At 43.3% G+C, this 27,052-nt stretch overlaps 1 protein-coding gene across 2 annotated transcripts in view; it reads left to right on the top strand.

Moving 5' to 3' along the window:
- The window catches only part of PRKDC (protein kinase, DNA-activated, catalytic subunit), a 155,220-nt gene that overhangs the window by 28,552 nt on the left and 99,616 nt on the right, over positions 1-27,052 (top strand). For both annotated transcript variants that reach the window (XM_061172006.1, XM_061172005.1), the window contains 9 exons: positions 623-709; positions 1,473-1,592; positions 1,935-2,094; positions 8,929-9,035; positions 10,901-10,991; positions 11,684-11,847; positions 12,507-12,659; positions 16,878-16,985; positions 19,381-19,607. In XM_061172006.1, the coding sequence (XP_061027989.1) occupies positions 623-709; positions 1,473-1,592; positions 1,935-2,094; positions 8,929-9,035; positions 10,901-10,991; positions 11,684-11,847; positions 12,507-12,659; positions 16,878-16,985; positions 19,381-19,607 (1,217 nt within the window). The remainder of the gene's footprint in view (positions 1-622; positions 710-1,472; positions 1,593-1,934; positions 2,095-8,928; positions 9,036-10,900; positions 10,992-11,683; positions 11,848-12,506; positions 12,660-16,877; positions 16,986-19,380; positions 19,608-27,052) is intronic.

Below are 27,052 nucleotides of genomic sequence, written 5' to 3'. Positions count from 1 at the left end.
ACATGATAGCATATTGCAGTTTTAAAGTCTACTAATTTTATTATCTGTACTTTGAGAGACTGATAATGTGAGTGGCAATTGGATGACACGCTTTACAGTTTAACGAGCAGCATTTTCTGCTCTGATTTACGACGCCTGGCTGACGGCGTTAGCTCTGCGGGGTTCTGGTGGGGCGCTGGGCGCTGGGGCGGCATCACCGCCATCACTCTCGCCCTCTCCAGGCTCACCTCGTCAGAAGCTCTGGGCCGCGGCTCAGCAGCCTGTGCCCAGGCCGCCCAGGGGATCTGGTGTCCCGTGAGGTTGGAGGGTAACTGGGTTTGTGTCTGGGGGCTCTGGGCGTGAGCAGTGTCTCAGCCCACAGGCGTGCGCTTCAGAACACCGGGACGGGGAGTGGACTTTTAGGCCCTGGGTTTTGACCAGCAAGCCACTTCCCACCTCCCACTCGGTTTCTCACTGGCCTCCGCCTGCCATGTTTTCAGGGCTGATTTCACTTCCCCTCTGCATGAGGCCTGAGCAACATGAAAATGGGTTCCCCTCGGAAGGAAGGCTGGGAACTGCCGGATTAGGACACAGGATTACCTGGTTATCATTCACGGAACTAATTCCCTGTTTTATTTGACAGGGTGTTGGCCCAAAGAGTCAGAAACAGTCTCCTGAGGACCCAGAAAAGTCTGTTTGCTTTGCTTTGTTTGCAAAATTTGGTAAAGAGGTAATTTTCAAATGATTTATCCAGTGTTGTCATGGGTTATTTAAAAATGAATGTAAGACGTAGAGAATGGACTTGAGGACATGGGGAGGAGGAAGGGTAAGCTGGGACGAAGTGAGAGAGTGGCATGGACATATATACATTACCAAATGTAAAATAGATAGCTAGTGGGAAGCAGCCGCATAGCACAGGGAGATCAGCTCGGTGCTTTTGTGACCACCTAGAGGGGTGGGATGGGGAGGGTGGGAGGGAGACGCAAGAGGAAGGGGATATGGGGATATTTGTATATGTGTGGCTGATTCACTTTGTTATACAGCAGAAACTAACACACCATTGTAAAGCAATTATACTGCAATAAAGATGTTTTTAAAAAAAATGAATGTATGTTGAAAAAAATCCTAATGATCATAAATGATCTAATTACTTAAAAATGGGCTGCTTAATCCATATGGGGATTAAGGGGTTAAAATCACTAACAGAGGAAATCTTTGCGCTTCCAGAGTCCCCTGAGGTTTCTTAAAATCGAGTGATGACAACTCAAAGTTAATAGATTCTTTAGCGCTTCCACATAATGGGAATTAAGTACTCAACAAATGAACTTTTCCTGGAGATCAGTGCTTAATTTTTAAATGAACGTGGCCGTGTCAGATAAAGGCCACGTGATCATTTTCCCTACTTGCGAATAGGGTATCTCGTAGTTGATTGTGACATCGAAGGCTCTCTTCAGGTGCGCAGCACTGATGTTCTTGTCGTCTTTCTTGCTAAGGTGTCAGTTAAAATGAAGCAGTACAAAGATGAACTCCTGGCCTCCTGTTTGACCTTTGTCCTGTCCCTGCCACATGACATCATCGAACTTGATGTCAGAGCCTATGTCCCTGCCTTGCAGGTGGGTGCGTCGTCCTGAGCAGACGCATCTCTCGCGCAGGGTCCTGTTTCCGGGGACGCGTGGCGGTCACAGCAGGCGCTCACCTGTCGGGCACCCCGGTTCTTGTTCTGCTTCTGCCACTGGGCAGCTCTGGGGAGGGACCCTGGCTGGGCCTCTCTGAGGGCCCCTGGGAATGGGGGTGAGGATTCAGCCCTCCCTGTGCTGCAGGCCTTCCTGAGAGGGCCTCAGTGTACCCTTCCCTCCAGCCTGTCTGGTTCCGGCAGAGGAAAGGCTTGCCGTTAGAAACCCTCTTTGAATCTCATATTCCTTGTGTTTCATTACCTTGTTTGTACTCACATACAGATGGCTTTTAAACTGGGCCTGAGCTATACCCCATTGGCAGAAGTCGGCCTGAATGCCCTAGAAGAGTGGTCAGTTTACATCGGCAAACATGTAATTCAGCCCTATTATAAGGACATTTTACCCAGCCTTGATGGATATCTGAAAACTTCAGCCTTATCAGGTAAGGTTTAGGAGAATTTTGACATGTATCTTAAAATGGCGATGTAATAACTATAATAATGTGAGAAATGCCAAGAAAATAAAATATTTTGAGGTAAGTGTTTTTTGAAGGACACTGAATATTCCTGTGTTTCTTTTTTTAAAAAAATTAATTAATTAATTAATTTATACATATTTGCATTTTTGCAACTTCTGAAATTTGAACCCAACATATTCAAAATATGTTTGATTGATATTTTTGTGATCTCCCCAATTCATTTCAATATAATTGGGACATAAGAAGTATAACTGAGGTATTAAACCTACTTTTTATTTTAGTCACTTATATCCTACCAAGACTTATAAAATCTTCAAGGGCAAGAAGTCAGTCTTAAATATCTTGAACTCCTTATAGATTCTAACATACTGCCTTGCAAAGAAACTTTTGTTTGACAAATCAAACAGGAATTAAAACTATAAGGAAATCCAATAGTAATTTTATATTTTGACTTAATCTCACCTGATTTTTTATTGGTTTTTCAGATATAACTGATTTAGTACTAACGTTAGTTCAGAAGAATTGTCATACAAGAAATAGGTTTGGGAAAAGATTCAAAGAAAAAATTCATCTGGCCAGGCAAAATTTTTTCTTTTTTTTTTTTAATGGATTGGAGGTTTTTTAAAAATTAATTTATTTTTGGCTGCATTGGGTCTTCATTGCTGTGTGCGGGCTTTCTCTAGTTGCAGAGAGCGGCGGCTACTCTTTGTTGCGGTGCACGGGCTTCTCATTGTAGTGGCTTCTCTTGTTGTGGAGCACGGGCTCTAGGCGCGCGGGCCTCAGTAGTTGAGGCTCGCGGGCTCTAGAGCGCAGGCTCAGTAGTTGTGGTGCACGGGCTTAGTTGCTCCGTGGCATGTGGGATCTTCCCAGACCAGGGCTCGAACCCTCGTCCCCTTCGTTGGCAGGCGGATTCTTAACCACTGCGTCACCAGGGAAGTCCCCAGGCCAAAGTTGTACTAGCCAAGAAAAGTAGTATGTAGAATTGAGGGGGGGGGGGCAGATTTCCTTGAACCAGAATGGAAATGGACATTGTGATCAGATGAGCTAAAAGAAGGGTTCATGTTGGAGAAGAACCCTGAAATATTGGTAAGAATTGAAATGTCCCTGCCAGCAAAGTAGAAAATCAAGTGTTAATTCGTAAAATTCCATCTACGTAAATCATTATTTTATTGTTCAGCTTAAATACTGTTGGTTTAGAAACCGTAAATGAAAAGTGTGTGACAAATTTCATTTACTGTGTCTGGTTTTTATGACACCTCGATGCATATTCAGAGTTCATAAAGAAAGAGTCACAGTTTGGGGATAAGTATTTAGAGGAAAAAAAAAGCTAGTTGATGTTTGTATTTTATTTAGGCTTTTAAAATTCACTTCTTATAAGGAGTGCTGCTATTTGAGTAGTTCACTGAAAACACGTGGACATGGTTAAAGGAAATGAATATATCTGTTAGCAGATATCTTTGTGGTCCTTTCATTTGCTTTTTTGAATTTAGTTCTGTCAGTTAGCTCATTGAAAAGATTTGTATTTCTTTTCAGTTAATGTGGGACATTACTGTGATCCTTTAAGCAGAGAATTTAGTTATTGATAAATAGTCGTTCTCTAGGTAATTAGAAGATAGGGAAAAGCAGAGGGTAAGTAAACTAACAACAGAAAATCCATAACCTGAAAGACTATTTTTAGTAATGTTTTATTTGATATGATATTAAACTTCCAGAACTTCATTAATAGTGAAAAGAACTCCTATCTGCTCTTCATGCAGGTTTAGCAGTTAAATTTTGTCCCGCTTGCTTTGTCACTGTATGTGCTTTCTCTGTATTGTGTGATAATATGCGTGTGTTTATACGTGATGTTTTTTCCCGAACCTTTTGTGAGTAAGTTGCAGGCATCACAGACAGCATCGTCGTGGTCAAGGTCAGGAAGGGTGACATGGATCCCTCACTCTCCTCCTCTGCAGCCCGTGTGCACATTGCTCGGCTGCCCCATTAACTTCCTTCGTAGCTGTGCTTTCAGCTGCGTTTTTCCGGGGCCAGAATTCAGTCCGGGCCTTGCATTTAGTTGTCGTGTCTCTGGGCGTCCTTTTGTGTGGGACAGTTCTCATGACGTTGATGTTGTTGAAGGTTGCGGGCCGTGATTTGGGAGGAGGTCCTTCCGGCTGGGCTTGTCTGATGTCCTCTCACGTGAGGGGCCCCCAGGACCGATGGCAGGTGGTGCCGTCATGGTCATGCCCATGGGCCTGTGGTTAGCGGGAGCCGCTCTGTCCTCTGACTGCGAGTGGCCGTCTTCCCAGTGAAGTCAGTCCCGTGAGGTCCTCCTCCAGTGGTTGGTGCCGAGGAGGGTGGGCACCGGGGGCCCCCCTGGTGGGGCAGGGTATCCAGGCAGGCGAGGAGGGCGGCATACGGGACGTCGGCCACGTTAACAGTTGGATCAAGGACAATGAGGGGAGAGAGAGAAAGAGCTAAAGGGCCTCGGGGATCGGGCCGGGCGTGAGCTCAGGGCCCTGCCTCCCGTCCCGGGCCTCACTGCTTCTGCACACGTGCACAGGCGCCTGCACACGTGCACAGGCGCCCGCACACGTGTGGGTGGGTGAAGTGGAACGTGTAACGTGCACACCTGTTGTCCTTCTGTCCGTTGGAAGGGGCTGCCTGGGGCTGGTGGTACCTTTGTAGCAGCGAGCAAACCAGCCCCCAGGTTGTGGCTTTGGAGAAATGGCTGCTTCCAGCCTGGACAGGCAAAGTACAAGAGGAACCTAGAATATTGTGTTTTCTGAAACATGCAGAAATCAAGGAAGTGTTCAAAGAATGATGGGAAATGTCACAGGCCAACTTGGGATAATCTGAGCATCAAGGCAGATTGTCCCAGAAGGAGATCGTGATCCGCTGAACCATGTAGGACTCTTGCGTGTGCACAGTCACAAGTCAGCGAGTAAACGGGAAGCCTCATCGTGTGCTTCGTCTCGCTGCGTAAGAAGTCACCACAGGGCCAGTGGCTGAAATGCCATCTGTCGTTTCCCCGTCCTCTGGGTCAGAAGCCCAGGCGGGCTTAGCCGCTCCTCTGCTCGGGGCCGGCTGGGCAGTCTGGCCCTTCTCCGGGCACTCTGGGGAGGGCCCTCAGGTTCATGCAGGGTGTCGGCGGCGTCCGAGGCCCCGTTTCCTTGCTGGCTGGTGGTCCCGGCTTGGCCCGCCCCTTGCCTTTGGCCCTCCACCTTCACAGCCAGCGGTGTGCCTTGAATCCTTAGGCTCTGAGTCTGTCCCCCTTCCTCCTGCATCCGCTGGAGGAAACTCTGCTTTTAAGAGGCTCGTGTGATTAGATTAGACCTGCCTTTGTTGTGTAAGGGAACACAGTCACGGGGGTAACACCGGGTAGGGTCATGGGGCTACCTTAAAATCCTGCCTACCTCACCCCACAATGCATGTTACTCACCAAGGGTGCAGATGGCAGCTTTACAGTGGAGACCCTGGCAGACAGTCGTCAGCCTGCTGGCCAGCAGTGGGGCCAGTGGACAGCACGCCTCCTATGTGCTTTGCTGAGAGCCCAGTGCCGCTCTGTGCCGCTCCTGACAGAGGTGCAAGGCCTGAACCTTTTGCTCAAAGCGCTTCTGATGAGACTCAAGCCTTGCTCACTTGTGGATTCCACAGAAAGTAGAGTAACTTTGCCCGTTACAGACAAAGGCATTGATCAGTAAGGCAGAGAAGCACGTCCTTTAAGACGGAATGACCTTTGCTAAGAATGTAACTCGTTTCATAGCCTCTTCTCAGACTCAGGTTCCAAGTTTTGTCATGTTCTGGGACCCACTGACACAACTTGAAACAGCGGGTCTCTCGCAGGGAGTCCATGAGATCCCGTTGTTTTCAGAGGAGTACTAAGATGTCGTGTGTGTTAACATGCGGTCTTCAAATAGATCAGTAGGTCTTTACAAAAGTAGGTTCTGCTTCCAGTATGCTGACTGTTGCTAGTTGTAACCCACAAAAGCAAAAATCTGTGAGCTCTTAGTAAGTCCCAGTTGTGGGAAGACGGCAGGACGCCAAGAAGCCGAGACTCGCTGCTTCGTGGACAGCAGCTCACCCTCCCTGAAAGTCAGAAGCACACCCTCTTACTTCCACCGCAGCCTCGTCCGCTTATCACTTACAGCTCTCTGCCAGACTTCTCTTGGACTGAGAAAACGCGGAGCGGATGGTTTTGAGAAGTGTCTGCTGAGGTCTTGGAGTTTCTCAGGCTCGGAGCTTGTGAGCACACGTGACACCCGCCTGCAGCCGCATCCATCCCGCATGGCACCACACGCAGCGTGCCTCATCTCTTCACGGCCTAGAAAGCAGGAAACAAAAGCACACAGACTTAGAAATGATGCTTAGTGGGACTTCCCTGGCAGTCCAGTGGTTAGGACTTGGCGCTTCCACTGCAGGGGGGCCTGGGTTCAATTCCCAGTTGCGGAACTAAGATCCCACCAGCTGCGCGGCATGGCCAAAAAAAAAGAAAGAAAAAAAAATGATGCTTAGCAATCAGTGTTTCGGTATTCTGTTTTACTTAGAAATTACGTGGGTATCCAGTGATTATTTACTAATTAACTCAGTCAGTCCAAGGTTTCAAGGCTGCAGATCATAGAAATTATATTCCAGTTGACATGCTACAAAACGTAATTACTGGGGAAGTAAAAAGTTTGTCCAGTGATTCAGTTTAGTTGAACATAAACTTACTGCATTTATCATGATCTTAAAAGTTATGTAGGGCTGTTTGTGATGAAGAAAAAATTCTGCAGATGGTTGGTGGTGTTATTTTGTGTGTCTTGTACCATAATAACAATGTAATGAGAGGTGATGTTAGCTTATTGGCTTTGTAAGCCTGAATGAGTATAATAAGTATATAAATAAGTATAGGAAAAACAAACCCAAGTAGAATAAGATGTATGCTTGTATTGTACTTAACTCTAATAGGAAAACACATTTATTTAAACTAAAATCATGAAATTTGTCTCATTTACCAAAGATGTGCCTTAATCATGTGAATATGGATTTCTGAAATGCTTTTGAGTTAGTGACTATAGCATGTTTTTAAAGTTTGGCACATTTAAAGCGTTAGAAGTCCAATTTTTAAATTTTCAGATAATTTTAGGAATATTCATTTTATACAAGCTTATTTATCTGTATAAATAAAAGCAGAGCTCCTTTAAGAGACTTAATAATCGAATTTCTTAATACTTTCCAAATACAGGAGAACAGCACACTCACAAGGAGAAGTCAGGTTGTTCTCAATTCAGGGCTTAGGTGACACACAGACACATGAGGGTTTATGGCTTCAGTTCTGCAGTTCGAGTCATAGACAAAGATAAAACACTTGACCAGTCCACATATCAGAGAGTTGTTTCCCAGTGTACAAAATTCTTAACTAATTTGAGCTCCAAAACATTTTAATAAAGACTAAATAAAAACCAGATCCTCTTTTCATCTGGGGCCACCAGAGGGTAGATTTCTAATATCCACCTGCAGAAGGTCTAAGACCAAAACCCCAGTTCTTAGTGATTGTTCCCACCCGGGGCCTAACTCATGGGGCGTGAGCAAACCTGCACCGCAGACTCACAGATGGGCGGAGAACCAGAGAAACAGTGGAGGGGAGTCAGGCTCTGCCGTCAGCGGGGCTCACTTCTGGGGGCCGGGAGAGGCGTGCTGGGGTTGTCGCCCCTGTGAGGGTCCTCCCAGGCTGTCTCAGCACTGGGAGAAGTAAGTGTGACTCCACTGAGAGAAAGTGAGCAGGTGCCAAAGGTTTTATTAATAAAGGACTAGCAAGGCACTACAAACGGTCTCTGTAACCTGAACGCAGTCGTGAGAAAACATTGGACAGACCCAGGTGGAGGCGTCTAATTTTGTAAATGTCCAAGTCAGGAAACTCCAGGAAACTGAAGAACTGTTTCACTTAAAGGAGATGAAAAAGACAAGACAACTAAGCGTAAACCTGTGGTTCTAAGCTAAGACATTGTTAGGGCCGACTGGAGCCTGACTGGGGGTGAGGGTGAATGTGGGCCACGTCTGCAGCTCAGCCTCCTCCTCTGGGTCATAGCGTGGCTGTCACGTAGGACAGGGTCCTTTAGGACCCACACCATTCAGGGGTGGTGGCGTCAGATTGGTACCTTACCATGAAGTGGTTCGGGAGGGAAAGTTTTGTGCTGAACTTGCAAGTTCTGTAGAAGTTTATGATTGTCGAATGGCAGCTGCTTCACAGCTGTAAGTGCTCCGATTCCTCAGGGATGCCTCACCGCGATGGCTTTAGTGTCTGTCCATTGGTGATTCTTCTGAGTTGATAATTACTGTAAAAGTGGCACAATGGCGATGTTCCAGCTCCATGGTTCCTTTTATCTAGTTGGCACTCTACGGTGAGAAATAACTTTCTTTTTTCACCCATTATTTCTGCCTGTCAGGAGGGACTTGTGGAGTCTTACATTCTCAGTGGGTCCAGCCCTTTCCTGCTCCCACTGATGTCTGCCTCAGCCTGTCCCAGATGTGACTTGTGTGGGACTCGTGGGAGTGTGCCCCTCCCCGAGCAGTGCCCCCTCCTGGCGCTTCTCACCAGCACAGTCTCCCCAGCCTGGGAGTCAGCCGCTTCTCCAAGGAACCGTGTTTCTTTTAGTCAGCAGTGGTATTTAAAACTAAGACAACCACTGTTAATATTGTTGTTCTAGAAATTTCATTTTTAATCACACTTTAAATTAGGATTTTAATGTCTCTCTGTAGCAATGTAGTGTGTTTTCCCTTGTATTAATTAAATAAATGAATGAGTGCTGTTTAAAATTGACTTTTGTTTACTGTTGATAGATGAGACCAGGAATAACTGGGAAGTGTCAGCACTCTCTCGGGCTGCCCAGAAAGGATTTACTAGAGATGTGTTAAAGCATCTGAAAAGGACAAAGAACATTTCATCAGTAAGAAATCCCTTGTATTTTCTTTAGCTTAAATAACAGAGAGATCAGATTCTAATGCTTGTGAAAAGTAAAAGTCTTCATTTAAAATATTAGTTGTTCTTACATATCAATTAGAGTACAATATAGAAATAATTTCAATATATATTTAGCAGTAAAAATGTAAACTATGTTAACGGGTTTATTGTCTTGTTATCTTGTTTGGAATAAGCAATTGCAATAGTGATATTATAGATATGTTAGATTGACTCATTTACTGATTAAATCTGAAATACATATTGTCAAGTTCAGTTCATGGCAGTTTTTATGTTTTTTTTCCAGTGATAATTTCTTGAGACCAGTTTTTTTAGATGTGGCACATAATGTAACAGATAAAAATGATGTAAATAGAGAAAATTGAGTTAGTGTAGGGAAAATATTTTTAAGTATGATGTGAAAAAGGAAATTTGAAAAACTTTAATATCTAGAACTCATATTGCAAGCTCTAGGGAAAATTCCTCCCATCTCGATATTTTTGACAGCTTTTGATTGGGAGACCTGGATGAAACTAGAAATGGTGTCTAAAGGTTTTAAATTATCTTATCACATATAAGTAAAAGAAGGTAAAGTTACTTGAGCGTGCCTCTAGTTTTGCACATTTCTTTACAGGCACAGGACCCCGTTTCCCTAGGTGGGCCCTGGGGTCCCCGGGTGCAAGGCCAGAACTATCAATATTTTCACATGTCGACGTTTGCACTGTGCAGTGGTGGGTGGTGCGTTGGTGGCCTAGCGCTTCCTTAAGCCTCGACCCTTGAGCACACGTTGTGTACCACCCCGTGTGCTGGAGCAGGAGGTGCTGGCGGTTGTCCTCAGGGATGCACCGAGCAGCCCTTCCCTTGTGAACGCCGTTGTTGCTGGGATAGACAGCCTGGCCGTTCAGCGGCTGGCAGGCGTTTTCTCCAAGGCAGAGAGCGAGCCTGTCACTTCAAAGAGCACTTTGAGAGTATTTGTTGCCAGTGATTAAATTCTAGCTTTTAAGTGAAAATTAAAATTTTGGAAAACTTGTAACCATCATGAGCTGGGCAGCTTCTCAGTACTTAACAAATGTGATTTTTTCACATGTACGGTGAAATGCATCAACATGTGGAAGATCTGCATGACCCAGGGAACCAGTGTTTTCAGATGAACAGTACATTATGTTCCCAAATCAAATCGTGTGTGGGTGAAAATCCACAGAAAGCGAGATAAGCCCATGGATTTAATGTGGTAGAGACTACATAACCTTCACTGGTGCGGTTTCAGATTCCACCGTGTGACTGACCTTTAAGAAGCTTCCACGTCAGTTTCGGAGCCGTATCAGAGAAAAACCCCAGTTATCTAGAAAGACTATTAAAATACTCCTCCTTTTCCAGTTACAGCCCAACAACAAGTCTGTCACAAATGTGAAAATGGGAAACAGTACCACTTGCCTGAGGTTGTTTATTTGGAATATATCGTTACTTTTCCTAAAAGTATATCGTTTGTTAACATGTCATGGTTTTAGTGTTTTTAAATAAAATAACTATTTAAATAATATCTAAGTTTCAACTTATGATAAATACTGGTAAATACGACCCACGTAAACAGAAGTTCTTTGGGGAGCCTCAGTGTTTTTTAAGGGTGTAAAAGCTCCTGCCAAAACTTTGGAACCGATGGTCTAGGAAACGGACATCTAACTGCAAAATTGGAAGAGATGTGGCTTCTTTTCATGAATTTGCAATAAAATTAACTGCAGTGCCGTGTAGGATATAATGAGCCATTGGAGGCGTCAACAGTGGGGAGGGTGGTAGAGCAGTGTTTCTTTCAGCTCACGACTCTCTCTGATGTTTAACTTGTCACCGTGTTTGCAGCATGAAGCGCTGTCCTTAGAAGAAATACGGGTTCAAGTCGTGCAAGTGCTTGGCCGTCTTGGGGGACAGATCAGCAAAAACCTCATAACAGGTGACCTTTCCTTAAAGCACACCAACCGCATGGATGTATTTGGATGCATACAGGTCATGGTGTGTTCTGATATTTGCTCCTATATGTCATTTATGTGTTTTCAGGTAAGAGGATGAAGAGCCCTATTTTGCCTGATGGAGTGAACACTCCACTGTGCCCTGCAGCCTGTGGGGTTCTTTGTGCTCGCGCGCTGGGGTCTGGGGTCTTTTCCTTTCTGAAGCAGAATCTAGCTTGATGCACCTTTATATTAAACATTGTGTCAGGAGTTCAGAGTTATCTTTTTTAACCTGATATCCTTAATACTTGGATCATTTAAGTTGTTTTTGATCGGAATTAGCATTTTTGATTAGTAAAAATTGGTATTTTTACCTTTAAAATTTCATATTAAATGTATTGGTGATTTTGGCATTTCAGAAGTCAGAGCCTCTATTAGGAAAGTAAGTGTTACAAAGGAGATACTTAGAGTATTGTGCATTTACCATTTTTCCGCAGAAGAGTAACTCTTACTGAAATTGGAAATTAAACATTCCAGACTATTAGACTTGTTTAAAAATAGCTTGCTTTTAAGTCAAATACAGAAACAGTGAGTGGTGGTTTGTACACACGTGGTAAACAGAGCAGGAGGGGGTGAGCCAGGGGCCGTCCTGGAGCGAGGATGGACTGACCGAAAGCGCTCTGCATCTCTCTGACAGCAGTGTCCCCCGAGGAGAGGGCCAAGCGCTGTGTGGCCTGGGACAGAGAGAGGAGGCTCGGCTTCGCAGTGCCCTTCGCGGACATGAAGCCCATCATCCACCTGGACCCATTCCTGCCGCGCGTCACAGAGCTGGCACTCTCGGCCGGCGACAGACAAACCAAAGTACTCACTGATCACCCGCTGTGGTTAGACATGTATTCGTTAGGAAACACGTATTGTGTTTCACGGATTTTGTATTTTCTCTAGTATAGTAATCAGGAAACTATTCAGTTATCAGAAGTATGTGTCCTTGGAAAATGGAAGTTAAACATAAATTATCTGAATAATAGATGATAACCTGGCAAAACATTAATATACTAGAACTCTTCATAATAGAAAATAGTACAAAGGGCATTGAAAAGTGATTTTTAGTCTGTGCTTGATTATCTCTTCAACCTGGGAGATTAGAAACATAATCTCAAGTCTTTATATTAATCTGTACATTTCCAAAATTTGTGCTTTAAAAATATATTTACTGAAAGTGACAGTTGAAAGTGTGCTAACACATGAAGCAGAGTTCTGTGATATGGCAGCATGGAAATACGTTTCTTACGAATGTATTAGTCCTGATGTCTAAATCTTTTAAATCTCAGTTCTTCACTGTTGGCTCCAGATCAAAGTGAACGGAAGCATGAATTTTATACAACAAGAAGTGCCACTTCCAGTTCATTTATTTTTGGGTGGGATAGTTATCTGCTGCAGAAGTTTTCCTTTTTAAAGGGCTACATTGTGTAGCATTTCAAAATGCTCTTAACCTTTGTTGGACCCCTGGCCTGTTTCAGGTTGCAGCCTGTGAACTTCTGCACAGCATTGTCATGTTCATGCTGGGAAAAGCCACTCAGATGCCTGACAGTGGCCTGGGCCCCCCACCCATGTACCAGCTCTATAAGCGCACTTTTCCTGTGCTGCTTCGACTGGCATGTGATGTAGATCAGGTAAGTGCATGACTTTTAAAAAAAATTTTGTAACTGTTTCAAATTCAAAGTCCTGTCTAGTTCAGTGATGGTCAAAGCTTGCTGCACATTGGGACCACTCTGGGGTCTTTGAAAACCTGCCGCCTGGCTGCTGCCCTTCCGACTCTGGCTTACTTCCTCAGGGATAGGCCCTAAGGAATTAAGTTAGGAGAGTAATTCATTCAGGAATTAAGGAATTAATTACGAGAGTCTAGCCCCTAAGGCTGATTCTGCTACCGGCTCTGCCACGTAGGGGTGAAGAAGAGAGGAGGGGCCGTGGCCAGCAGTCGGGGGCACTTGGAGATGTCAGCAGGTCATCTCTTCCTCGTGGCTTTTTGGACAGGATTCTCCTTTGCTGCTGGGACACGGAAGACATTCAGATTCTTTATTTTATGAAGCTGGCAGAACCCTGATATAAGGGTGCACACATAAAAAAGAAAACTAAATGAAAAACTCACTTATAAATATAGATGGAATATCCTTCAGTATCTACGTGAGCGAATACAGCCCAGCAGTGCCTTCAGATGCACCATGATTAAATAGGATTTTGGGGTAAAACTGGACATTTACCACAGAATAGGTTTCATAAGCAGCGATTCTCTTCATAGAGGCCAAGAAGGTATTTTGGTAAATCAGGAATAGTTTAATTTTGTCTTTAAAAAAATGATGAAGAATGTTTACCTGAATATCACAGCCAAATCCTCCCCAGCCATGCCGCAGTGATGCTGCCGTGTGCTTCGGCTGCGGTGGGTGCTGGGGTGAGACGTGCCGTGGCCTGTTCACAGGCGCCTCCAGCCCCGACCCGGGCCAGGGCCTGCCTGTGGAGTGGTTGCTCAGAATGGCTTCCCGTGTGTTTAGTAAGTTGTTTGCACTGGTTAGCCTCTGGGTCTCTCATCAGGCCATGAGGTCCCTGAGGTCAGGGACGTCGGAGAAAGGAAGGAAAAAAATTATTATTTTGAATACAGTTTTAAAAAAATATGGAAAGCCCAGAGTATCAACTGATAAATCTAAGAATTAATAAAGGAGAAAGCTGATGAATTACAAAACAGAATTCTCATGTGTTAGTGTTCTAATATGTCTCATATTCTATTGTAGCATTGACCACTTGGAAAATATGTTTACAACATAACATTCATAACAGCATCAAAAAATGTAATAATAATAAAACGTCTGGGGGAGTTCCCTCGTGGCCTAGTGGATAGGATTCTGGACTTTCACTGCTGTGGCCCAGGTTCAGTCCCTCGTTGGGGAACTGAGATCCCGCAAGCCACATGGCGCAGCGTAAAAAATAAAATGAAGTAAAATAAAACGTCTAGGAAAAAACTTTAATATGCCAGGCAAACATATATTTTATGACTATAAAATAAAAGTGATGTGTACCTGAAGTATCAATACTGAGGGAATTCCCTGGCAGGCCAGTGGTTAGGACTTGGTGCTTCCACTGCAGGTAGCCCGGGTTTGATCCCTGGTCGGGGAACTAAGATCCCGCAAGCTGGGCGGCGTGGCCAAAAAAAAAAAGAATCAATATTGAAAAAATTTGAGCTCTTTGCAAATCGTTCAGTAAGTTTGGTATCGTTGCAGCAAAAATCCCGGAATTTCATTTTGAACGTCAAAAGTAATCTGGAAGAATAATTGCTGGAGCCTAACCAAGAAAAATTTTGGCAGGGTCAGGTACTGAAGGGTTTCTTGCCCTAACAGACATTAAGAAGAAGCCATGTTAATTATAATGGGGTTGAACTTGTGCACAGATATGTCAGTGGGACTGTCCGGCAGTTGGCAAGTGGACCCATGTGTACACATAAATATTGTATGTGTGGTAAAATGGGCTTTTTAAGTTAGTGAGAAATGGAACATTTAATAAATTCTATTAGAGCATTTGACTAACATATGAGAGGTTAATTTCAAATTAAAAAGATTTAGAAGGAAAAATAAACTCTAGAAATATTATAGAAAAATGTGATGAATTATAGCATGTCTGTGTGTATCTTTGGATTGGGATGGTCTTTTTCATTGGTAAAATATACTAATTAATATAGAAACATATGATGCTAAAAGTGAACCTCCATGTCATCACCCCTTTCCCACCATTATTCCCCAGGAAAAGCCACTGTATCCTCTGCCGAAAGTTTGGTGAAAATACTCCTAGATCTTTGTAAAACATAGCATACATATAAATTTTATATAAATTTTTATAAGCATACATATAAATTTTGTTTTACAGATAAAAAGGATTATAGCATTTAAAAATGCTTTCTTTTATGTAAAATGTGATTTCTGCTACTTGGGTGGATTTTATCATTACATTATAGGTGTCTTTCCATACAGTTTGTGTAGAAAGGGACATTTTCATACAAGGTATTGAAGGGAGATCTGTGGAAGAAAACTGTTAGTGTATTGATAGTTCTGACTTTATGAGTATTTAAAACCACTGAATGGCACAAAACCCACAGTTTTGACATACACATGATGTAGGGAAATTTTTTTTTCCACATTGTGCTGAAGATAATAAGATTTTAAAATGGGCAAATGGATAAAGAACAAAAATGGGCAGCTCGTGAACAAAGAAGTACATATGGCCAACTAAATATGTTTTAAATATTCAACCTTTTTAGTAAACAAGGAAATTCAAATTAAAATGGTATGGATTGCAGCAGTTGTCAAATATTTTAAAAATTGGCAGTGTTTAGTGCTGCCAAGCTTGTAGGGAAAGGGGCTTGTGAGTCCTGGCAGGTGGGAGTGTGGACAGCAGCCCTTGTCCAGAGAGGTGTTCAGAGTGGTGTGTATAAGACAGACATAAACTAGAAATACTGCATTTCTAACAACAGGATTTGGGTAACTGGATCATGGTTTATCCATATATGAGATAGCAGGCATCTAATAAAGATATTGATGTAGCTTATGTATTTACATGGAAAGTATTCAAAATTAAGGGGTAGAAAAGTGGTTACAAAAGTGTATATTTTTACACACGTGTATACATATATTTAAATGTGTATAAATAAAATATACTGAGTTAACAGTGGTTTTGAATGTTAACAGTGGTTACCTTTTGGATGTAGGATTGTAGTTGGTTTTCTACATTTTCTATAAATGGTGCGTGTGTACATATATATAATTTATGTTCTAAGAATACAAAATAATTCTTTTGGGGGGAAAAAAAAAAGTGATGCTTTAAGACCAGGTTAAATTTCCAAACCGAAAGGTAAGATTCTTTTACTTTGATTAAGTCTAAAAGTTGCTTCAAAGTTTAGAAAGATATTTTTTGGAGAAATACCCGGGTGCAAGAGAAGTTGTTGTTTAGTCTGAGCCCCAGACATTTCACGTGATTTTTGTTTTTTTTTTTTAATTTTTATATTTTATTTTATTTTTTGGCCGCAGCAAGCGTTATGCGGGATCCTAGTTCCCTGACCAGGGATGGAGCCCACACCCCCTGCAGTGGAAGCACGCGGTCCCCCAGTGGACTGCCAGGGACATCCCTCACGTGATTTTTGATGTGGTGTCCATACCACGTGCTTTGTTCTTAAGCTGAGTATCAGCGGGGAAGTAGAACTCCGCTAGATTTCTCAGTGCTCCTGTAGGGCCAGCCTTGTGAGACATGAAGATTGGGAATGTTCCCCTTCACTCGGGCTGTGAACATTTACTCTTCATAGAGAGCTGCCCTGGATTGTAGGAGCCAGACACCCACAGGGCTCTCTGGGCCCTGGAGAGACTGTATTTACATTTGCGAAGGTTAGGGTGAGAACCCGCATCTCCAAGGAGTAAAGACTAGTTTCCCTTCTTTCGGCAGGGCAGCGGAGGGGGAGGGGAGGTGCCTCTTCTCGTCTTGTTCTGTGATACAGCCTGGAAGTCTGTGTGCAGAGGACGCTGACCTGGCTTCTGCTTTGTCACCACGGGGGTGTGAACAGAATGCCTTCTGTTCAGCTCAGGATCAGGTTAGTCAGGATGAATGATAGAAACCATCACTGTCGACCCTAATTGCCCTCCTCGTTAGAGGAGCAGTAAGTCTTGGGGTGCGTATTTTTCTTTGCCGGACTCTTAGGAAGAAGTTAGACCATGTTCGTCACAGAATTTAACTAGAGAAGGAAACTAATATAACCACAGTAGTATTATGCTTAATTTTGCTCCTGTCACATAAATAGAACTCTCTCTGATATAAAATTTACATGAAAAATGTAAATTCTGATGTTATTACTCCTTCAGGTGCCGAGGCAACTGTATGAACCTCTAGTTATGCAGCTGATTCACTGGTTCACCAACAATAAGAAATTTGAGAGTCAGGACACTGTTGCCTTACTAGAAACAATACTGGTGAGTAATGGTTCTTTTCCTGCCGTTCCCATCAACTGGTTATATGTGATCAATACTCAGAACTTTAAGAAAAGCTACCTGTCAAGGTATCAAAATGTAACATCTAGCTAGATTGGATCATCTTTTTTCTTTTGTTTTGGTGAGATGGCATTTAATGAACAAGGTGCTATGTTTATTAAGTGATACTTTTAAATAGCTATAAGCAAATAGATGTTTTTGTTTTGTTCCTTTTGGGAGGATGGTTATAAATTTGACAAACTTCATCTACATTAAGGCTGTGTGTGTGTGTGTGTGTGTGTTGAGGGTGCAAAGGGTGAATGAGAATGTTCTTGGACTTCTATCAGAGTTGCAGTATCCTCTTTTTTTTTTTTTTTTTTTTTTTTTAAACTATGGTGTACTAGTTCAGAGTAAAAGGAATTTTTTGAGCTGGTCCTGTTTCCTCCTGCATTCAGATTCAGTAACTCAAAACCCCTAGACATCGCAGTTCACCATTTACATAGAAGTGTCCTGAGACAGCAGAGGTGGAATTGTTAGGGTGGGGTCACTGGCTCACTGCGGGCAGAGGCAGTGAGGTCAGCTAAAAGCCTTACCGTCTTTCCACACTGATCTGATTTTAATATTCTGAACTCGTGCAAATAACTACATTTGATTTCTTTAAATATCATCTTAATTGATATTTACCTATTATTTCAACCTATACTTTTGTTTTGGCATATACTGACTTTGGAATCAAAATCCCCAGTTGAGGGACTTCTCTGGTGGCGCAGTGGTTAAGAGTCCGCCTGCCAATGCAGGGGACACGGGTTCGAGCCCTGGTCCAGGAAGATCCCACATGCCGCGGAGCAACTAAGCCCGTGTGCCACAACTACTGAGCCTGCGCTCTAGAGCCCGTGAACCACAACTACTGAGCCCATGAGCCACAACTACTGAGCTCGCGTGCGTACAGCCTGTGCTCCACAACAAGAGAAGCCACCGCAATGAGAAGCCCGCGTGCTGCAAGGAAGAGCAGCCCCCGCTCGCCACAACTAGAGAAAGCCCACGTGCAGCACCGAAGACCCAACACAGCCAAAAATAGATAAATAAATTTTTAAAAAAAATGCCCAGTTGAACACACAGCAAGTTTGTGCAAACAAACATCCTTTAATTCCATGTTTTTGCAGACTGATTTGTTTGAATCTGTGGGTCACTTTCTGTTAAGTTTGAGGTGAGGTGTGTCGTTGCATGTAGGGCCACCATCCGTTGCAGTTTGCCCAGGCCAGCCCTGTTGCCCCTGTTGCCCCTGTTGCCCCTGTTGTGTGTGTAGTTACTAACACAGCTCCTTTCCCTCTCAGAGGTTGCCTAACTGGCTGCCACTTGTGGGCAGTGGGAGTTACTGAACATTTGTAATTAGGATGATGACATCATTGTACCTGTGGTTTAACTCCCTGCAGTGTCTAGTGTGAAACCTGCCTATGACAGATCCATTTAATTAAGTTTAACTTGTGGCTTATTTCACTCAGACGGATTTATTCTAATGTTTCTATTCTAAAGTTTCTATCTTAGCTGTTTCTTTTCTCCTTTTGATCCTTGAAGGTAGCTTAAGTCAGGGCTTCAGGAAAAGCCAGGTGGCAATGGAAATGTAACATGAGAGAGTTTACGGAAAGAAAAGAAAAGGTGAAGGCAGAGGTGGAGGCTGGCACGCTCCAGCGCACTCGTGTCCCTGCTGTCCACTCCTTTGCCCGTTTCCGCGGTGCATTACCATCACCTCCGTGAATTCTGATTCGCACTGTGATCAAAGATGTTGCATGTAGCAAGGAACCAGGCATGTTAGAAAGAATCCCCTTATTTCAGTTTCCGTGTACTTTCTCAAGTTAAACTTTTCCTGTGTGGATCTAAGAAACAAAAGCACTCAAATTTCCTTAGCTGCTTTTTCAAGTATTTAGAGACTGTGCCTTTCTGGAGACTGCTCTGATAGAAAGTTCTACTTTTAGAACCACATCTCTACTATTTTTCTTTGTGTAGCGTTACAGTTTCCTTGAAACTTGCAAGGGTCTTATTCTATTTATCCTCAATAAATAAAGCATTTCAGATAATGTTATGAGGTAGAATCAACAACAGAAGTTTTTAGGATATAATCATTGTGTTTCTTCAGGGGAAGGAAAGTCTGCTTTGTTGCTGTACAATTAAAGTATTCTCTTTTTTCATGTATATTTCAGTTTCTTAATTTGTTTAGAAGAAACTTTTCATTATGTTCAAAGGAATTTGTCATTAGAGTCTAGATTCTAGACAATCAGATTGGTTTGACTAGTGTCTGTTTTTTTCCTTAATAGTGCTCTAAATTAATTTTCATAACACACTTCAGTTATGCTCAGAGGCAGACCAAGGTATTCAGTTGTCATTTTATGCTTTGTTTCAGGATGGAATTGTGGACCCAGCTGACAGTACTTTAAGAGATTTTTGTGGTCGGTGTATTCAAGAGTTCCTCAAATGGTCCATTAAGCAGACAACACCGCAGCAGCAGGAAAACAGTCCAGTAAACACCAAGTCACTTTTCAAGCGACTGTACAGCTTTGCACTTCACCCCAATGCTTTCAAGAGGCTGGGAGCATCACTTGCTTTTAATAATATCTACAGGGAATTCAGGTGCGTGAGTTACCTGACGGGGAGGAGTGTAAAGATCTTTAAATTTTCTTTTTTAATATTTATTTATTTTCCTTTTCTTCTTTTGGCTGTGTCGGGTCTTAGCTGCAGCAGATGGGATCTTTGTTGGGGCCTGTGGGATCTTTTCGTTATGTCGTGCGGTCTGAGATCTTTACATTTTCAATAGTGATTTTGTAAAGTGACTCACTGTTGATGTGTCCATGTAGTCATATATCACGCGTTTAGTAAGTAGTCAACATGCTGGAGGCTGTGCTGCGGATTAAATAATGAATTAAAATGCTGTTTGCATTCAAGAAGAGGCTCAGAACGTGTTGAGGACTACATTGAAGCATAATAGTACGCGGTCTGGAAAGTCCAACAAAAGCCATAATACACAGTCTTTTGAAGCACAGAAGAGGAGGGTCTGACATGGTTTGAGTAGGTTAGGGGAGGTTTCCTGTACCTCCTGGCCTCCTGTACCTCCTGTACTTTTGGCTTCTTGTACCTCCTGGCCCCCTGTACCTCCTGGCCTCCTGTACCTCCTGGCTTCCTGTACCATTTATACTTGGGATGAGGCTTAGGGGATGAGTGGAAACCGGCCCAAGCATTTCAGGTCAGAGGGACAGGGCAGAGATAAGAGGACAGTATGTAAGGAGATGAAGTCATTTTCTACTCCTTGCTGTGGGGTTTGAGGTTTGGAAGGGAGAGAAATGAGACTGGCCAGGAGCGTCTCTTTGTGGAGTTAAGATGTGACGGCCACTTCCAGAGATGGCCAGTCCTGGGTAGTGGGAGCAGGGGGCGGCACGGCTAGACTCCTCCCAGGATTCGCCTGCCAGTAGCTGTGTGGGGAGTGGGTCTGAGGGCCAGGACACCGGTGACAGTGTGGTTTCACAGTCCAAGGACAAGATAGTCACTGACCTAAGGTTGTAGTAGTGTTTGTTCGTTTGTTCATTTAGCACTGTTTGCTAGGTCAGACTGTTATGTGCCAGGCACCGTGCCGAATGCTGGAGATACAAAGATGTAGCCCTTCGTGAGGGTTGCATTTAAAAAAGACAGGTAGATAATATTCAACCAATCACAGAGATAAAGGTAAAATTTGTAGCTGGAATTAGTGCTTTTAAGTAGCGGTACAGGGAATTCCCTGGCGGTCCAGTGGTTAGGACACTGCGCTTTCATTGCTGGCTGCCCGGGTTCAATACCTGGTCGGGGAACTAAGATCCCACTACTGTGCAGCACGGGGAAAAAAAAAAAAAAAAGTAGTGGTACATGATTACTGAAGAATCTTATAATGAGGAATCTGACCTCATTTGGTCAGAATAACTTCTCTCAGGAAATGGCAGTTGGGATAGTGATGAGGGGAGCAGTTGTGAAAATAAGAGATGATGGATGGATGATGGAGGGATGGATGATGGATGGAGAGGTAGGTGGATGATAAGTAGATAGATTTTAGTTGGATGGATGGATGGATAGATGGATGGATGGGTGGATAGATGGGTGGATAGATGGATGGATGATGGATGGATGATGGATGGGTGGATGATGGTTGGAGAGGAGGTGGATGATAAGTAGATAGATTTTAGATGGATGGATGGATAGATCGGTGGTAGATGGATAGAGAGAGGGTAGCTGGATGGATAGGAATCTGTCTCTGCGTGTGTGTGGGCATGTGCACGTTTGTATGAAAATCGACTGGAGTTTGAAGCCACTGTGTTGATTTTTTTTTTTTTTTAATTTATTTATTTTTAGCTGTGTTGGGTCTTCGTTTCTGTGCGAGGGCTTTCTCTAGTTGCGGCAAGCGGGGGCCACTCTTCATTGCGGTGTGCGGGCCTCTCACAATCAGGGCCTCTTGCTGCGGAGCACAGGCTCCCAGATGCGCAGGCTCAGTAGTTGTGGCTCACGGGCACAGTTGCTCCGCGGCATGTGGGATCTTCCCAGACCAGGGCTTGAACCCGTGTCCCCTGCATTGGCAGGCAGATTCTCAACCACTGCGCCACCAGGGAAGCCCTGTGTTGATTTTTTTAATTGAGGTATAGTTGAGGTAAAATGTATGTTTCAGGTGTACAGTGCAGTGATTCACAATGTTTAAAGGTTATGCTCCATTTATAGTTATTATAAAATATTGGCTGTTTTCCTGTGTTGTACATTATATCCTTGTTGCTCATCTGTTTTATGCATAGTAGTTTGTGTCTCTAAGTCCCCTACCCCTATTTTGCCCCTCCTCCTTCCCTCTGGTAACCACTAATTTGTTCTTTATATCTGTGAGTCTGGTTCTGTTTTGCTATATACATATGTTTGTTTTATTTTTTAGAGTTCTCGTACAAGTGGTATCATACAGTATTCGTCTGGTGTATTTCACTAAGCATAATACTCTGTAGGTCCATCCATGTAGCTGCAAATGGAATTATTTCGTTCTTTTGTATGGCTGAGTAACATTCATTGTATATATTTACCACATCTTTTATTTATTTATTTTTTTCTTTGACCTGACCAGGGATCTAACCTGTGCCCCCTGCAGTGGAAGCACAGAGTCCTACCCACTGGAGTGCCAGGGAAGTCCCTTACCACATCTTCTTTATCCATTCATCCGTTGATGGACACTTAGGTTGTTTCCATGTCTTGGCAATTGTGAATAGTGCTGCTATGAACAGTGGGGTGCATGTAGTTTTTCAGATAAGTGTTTTTGGGTTTTTTGGATAAATACCCAGGAGTGGAATTGCTGGGTTGTGTGGTAGCTCTATTTTTAGTTTTTTGAGGAATCTCCACACTGTTCTCCACAGTGGCTGCACTAATTTACATTCCCACCCGCAGTGCATGAGGTGCACTTTTCTCCACATCCTCGCCAATACTTGTTATTTGCGGTCTTTTTGGTGATAGTCATCTGCCACATGTGAGGTGATATGTCATTGTGGTTTTGATTGTACTTCCCTGATGATTAACGATGTTGAGCATCTTTTCATGTGCCTGTTGGCTATGTGTGTGTCTTCTTTGCAAAAAGGTCTATTCAAGTCTTTGTTTTTTTGATACTGAGCTGTTTGTATATTTTGGATATTAGCCCTATATTCATCATATCATTTGCAGATATTTTTTCTTGTTCAGTAGGTTGTCATTTTGTTTTGTTGATGGTTTCCTTTGCTGTGCAGAGGTTTTTAGGTTTAATTAGGCCTCCTATGTTTCTTTTTGCTTTTGTTTCCTTTGCTTTAGGAGACAGAAAATATTGCTACAATTTATGTCAGAGAGTGTTCTGCCTATGTTTTCTTCTAGGAGTTTTAAGGTTTCCAGTCGTACGTTTAGGTGTTTAATCCATTTAGAGTTTATTTTTTTATATGCTGTTAGAGAATGAATGTTCTAATTTCATTGTTCTACATGTAGCTGTCCGGTTTTCCCAGCACCAGTTATTGAAGAAACTGTCTTTTCTGCATTGTATATTCTTGCCTCCTTTGTCATAGATTAATTGACCATAAGTGCGTGGGCTTATTTCTGGGCTCTCTACTCTGTTCCATTGATCTATACAACTGTTTTGTGCTAATACCATGCTGTTTTGGTTACCGTACAGTATAGTTTGAAGTCAGGGAGCGTGATTCCTCCAGCTCTGTTATTCTTTCTCAAGAGTGTTTTGGCTATTTGGTGTCTTTTGTATTTCCATACAAAATTTAAAATTATTTGTTCTAGTTCTGTGAAAAATGCCCTTGGCATTTTGATACGTTTTTTAAATTGTGAAACCTATATGTATAGAAGAATGTTTAAAAACATGTAAAACTGTCACTATTTGCAGATGACATGATATTACAGATAGAAAATCCTAAAGACTCCACCAATAAAACTGTTAGAACCAATAAACTCAGTAAAATTGCAGGATACAAAATCAGTATACAAAAGTCTGTTGCCTTTCTATGTACTCATAATGAACAATCAGAAAGTGAAATTAAGAAAACAATCTCAGGACTTCCCCGGTGGCACAGTGGTTAAGAATCCGCCTGCCAATGCAAGGGACACGGGTTCGAGCCCTGGTCTGGGAAGATCCCACATGCCGCGGAGCAACTAAGCCTGTGTGCCGCAACTACTGAGCCTGTGCTCTAGAACCCATGAGCCACAACTACTGAAGCCTGTGTGCTCTAGGGCCTGTGTGCTACAACTACTGAAGCCTGCACGCCTACAGCCTGTGCTCTGCAACAAGAGAAGCCACTGCAATGAGAAGCCCGCGCACCGCAACGAAGAATAGTCCCCGCTCACCGCAACTAGAGAAAGCCCGCATGCAGCAACAAAGAAGACCCAACGCAGCCAAAAAAAAAAAAAGAAAACAATCTCATTTACAGCTGTCTCAAGAGGAATAAAATACCTAGGGATAAATTTAACCAAGGGGGTGAAAGACCTGTACACTGACAACTGTAAGACATTGATGACAGAAATTGAAGAAGACACAAATAAGTAGAAAGATATTCTGTGCTCATGGATTGGAAGAATTAATATTGTTAAAATTTCCATACTACCCAAAGCAATCTCCAGATTCAGTGCAATCCCTATCAAAATTCCAATGGCTTTTTTCACAGAAATAGGGCAAACAGTCCTAAAATTTGTATGGAACCACAAAGACCCTGAAAAGACAAAGCAGTCCTGAAAAAGAACAAGGCTGGAAGCATTACGCTTCCTGATTTCAAACTACTATACAAAGTTATAGTAATCAAAATAACATGGTGTTGGCAGAAATACAGTCACATAGATCATTGGAACAGAATAGAATGCCCAGAAATAAACCCACACACATATGGTCAATTAATTTCATGACAGAGGAGCCGGGAATACACAGTGGAGAAAGACAGTCTCTTCAATAAATGGTGTTGGGAGAACTGGACAGCTACATGCAAAAGAATGAAACTGGACCCCTGTCTTACACCATTCACAAAAACTAACTCAAAATGGAGTAAAGATTTGAACGTAAGACCTGAAACCATAAAACTCCTAGAAGAAAACATAGGTGGTAAGCTCCCTGACATAGGTGTGGTAAGCTCCCTGACATAGGTGTGGTAAGCTCCCTGACATAGGTCTTAGGGATGATTTTTTGACTCTGACACCAAAAGCAAAAATAAACAAGTGGGATTACATCAAACTAAAAATTTCTGCACAGCAAATGGTCAACAAAATGAAAAGGCCACCTACTGAATGGGAGAATATAGTTGCAAATCATATATCTAATAAAGGGTTAATATCCAAAATATATATAGAGCTCAATAGCAAAAAATCTGATTAAAAAAATGAGCAGAATATCTGACAAGACGTTTTCCCAAAAAAGACATAGAAATGGCCAACAGGTACGTGAAAAGATGCTCAACATCACTAATCATCAGGGAAATGCAGATCAAAACCACAATGAAGTATCACCTCACACCGGTCAGAATGGCCGTCATCCAAAAGTCTACAAATCCCAAATGCTGGAGAGGGTGTGGAGAAAAGCGAACCCTCCTGCACTGTTGATGGGAATGTAAATTCGTGCAGCCACTGTGGAAAACTGTGTGGGGGTTCCTCAAAAAATTAAAAGTAGAACTACCATGCGATCCAGCAATTCCACTCCTGGGTATTTAGCCGAAGAAAATGAAAACACTAATTTGAGAAGATTTATGCACCCCCATGTTCATTGCAGCATTATTTGTAATAGCCAAGACATGGAAGCAACCTAAGTGCCTAGTGAGAGATGAATGGATATAGAAGATCTGACACACACACGCGCGTGCGCACACACAGACACACACACAGACACACACACTGGAATATTACTCAGCCATAAAAAAGAAGGAAATCTTGCCATTTGTGACAACATGGTTGGACCTAGAGGGCATTATGCTAAGTAAAATAAGTCAGACAGAATAAGACAAATATTGCATGATCTCACTTATATATGAAATTGTAAACAACAACAAACAAACAAGCTCATAGATACAGAGAACAGATTGGTGGTTGCCAAAGCCAGGGGCTGGGGGCTCAGAGAAATGAGTGAAGGGGATCAAAAGCTACAAACTTTAAGTTATAAAAGAAGTAAGTCCTGGTGACGTAATGCACAGCATGATGACTACAGTTAGTAACACTGTATCCTATATATGGAAGTTGCTGAGAGAGTAGATATTAAAAGTTCTTATCACAAGGCGAAACATCTTGTAAGTAGGCGTGGTGCCTGGTGTTAACTAGGCTTGCAGTGATGCTTTTGTAATGTGTACAAACAGCGAATTGTTATGTTGCACACCTGAAACTGATACAATGTACGTCAGTTATACCTCAATTTGAAAACCCTAAAGTGTGTAAAGTTTGTAGAATAATAATAGTAACAGAAGTTCCTGCATATTGATCACCTAGGTTTAGAAATTGGGTGTTATCAGTATTTTAGATCCGCCCTGCCCTAAGTTAATCCTTCTTCTGACTTTGATGTTACTTGTTCCCTTGCTTTGCTTTTTTGCTTCATTCTCTGTATATTGGTATGTACCCTAATCGGTGTGCTCTTGGTTTTGGAAAGCAGCTGTTAGGCATAGACACGGCCAGGTAAGATTGGGTCAGTGTTTTCACTGTCAGGTAAAGGATCCTGGGAAACTCTGCTGAACAGAGACTGGCTTCAGCTTCTCCGAGAGTACAGGAGCCTGGTCCAAGGAATTAGGTTGACAAAGTCCATCGTTAGTCCTGGAAAGCAGAGCTCTCTAGAACTGTGTGAAGTGGACCCACAACTGACATCTGGGAGAAATACCGTCCAAGAATGTGGACTACCCTTTAGTTTCTGCTTCTCAGACCCCAGTGGCCTGACTTGGGTGTCAGGAGCAGGTCAGAGCAGAATTCTCTTGTGGGGTCAGCGAGCGCAGTCGGCAGTCCAGGCTGAACCTGGGCTGGAGGGCGGCGTCACGCGGGGGTCGTTGGGCCCGGCTCCTCTGGGTCTGTCGGGGTGGAGAGCCCCTCCACCCAACTCGCCTACCCTGTCCGACCCGACCATGCGCCCGCGCTCCCCCCTCCGTCTTGTCGGGCCTTGTTCCCTTTCCCCTGTTGCCATCTTTCTCGGACGCTCGGATTTGCTGGACTACATTCCGGGTGGCTTTGAGAAATGATGCCCGAGGGAACTGTGTTCGAGGGCTTGCGTGTTGAGTGATGTAAGTACAAGTTCGGGTGCTCCCATCCTGCAAGCTCATGAACTGTTTTGGAGAGCTTTCCTTGGGGATCGTGGATTTGGAGTATCATTTGGTCATGTCATTTCCTCCTCGCTACTTCAAGTGGTTTTGGCATCTAAGATAACAAGCTACTGTAGCCAGCCTGGGACTCTGACCCCAGCCCCCCCTTCTGCGGTCTGGCCGCACATTGCTCTTCCAGGTGAGCGTTGGCCCCTCGCTCCGATGCCTGCGCTCCATCGCTCCATCCGCCTTCGTGGCCCACAGCGCGATGCCCTTCAGTGTCAGTATCACATCTGGGTGTGTGGTGGGGTG

The sequence above is a fragment of the Eubalaena glacialis genome, chromosome 17 (assembly GCF_028564815.1).
Source record: "Eubalaena glacialis isolate mEubGla1 chromosome 17, mEubGla1.1.hap2.+ XY, whole genome shotgun sequence".
NCBI lineage: Eukaryota > Metazoa > Chordata > Mammalia > Artiodactyla > Balaenidae > Eubalaena > Eubalaena glacialis.
Note: the sequence above shows the minus strand (reverse complement) of the source record. Positions and strands in the feature narration are given on the sequence as shown.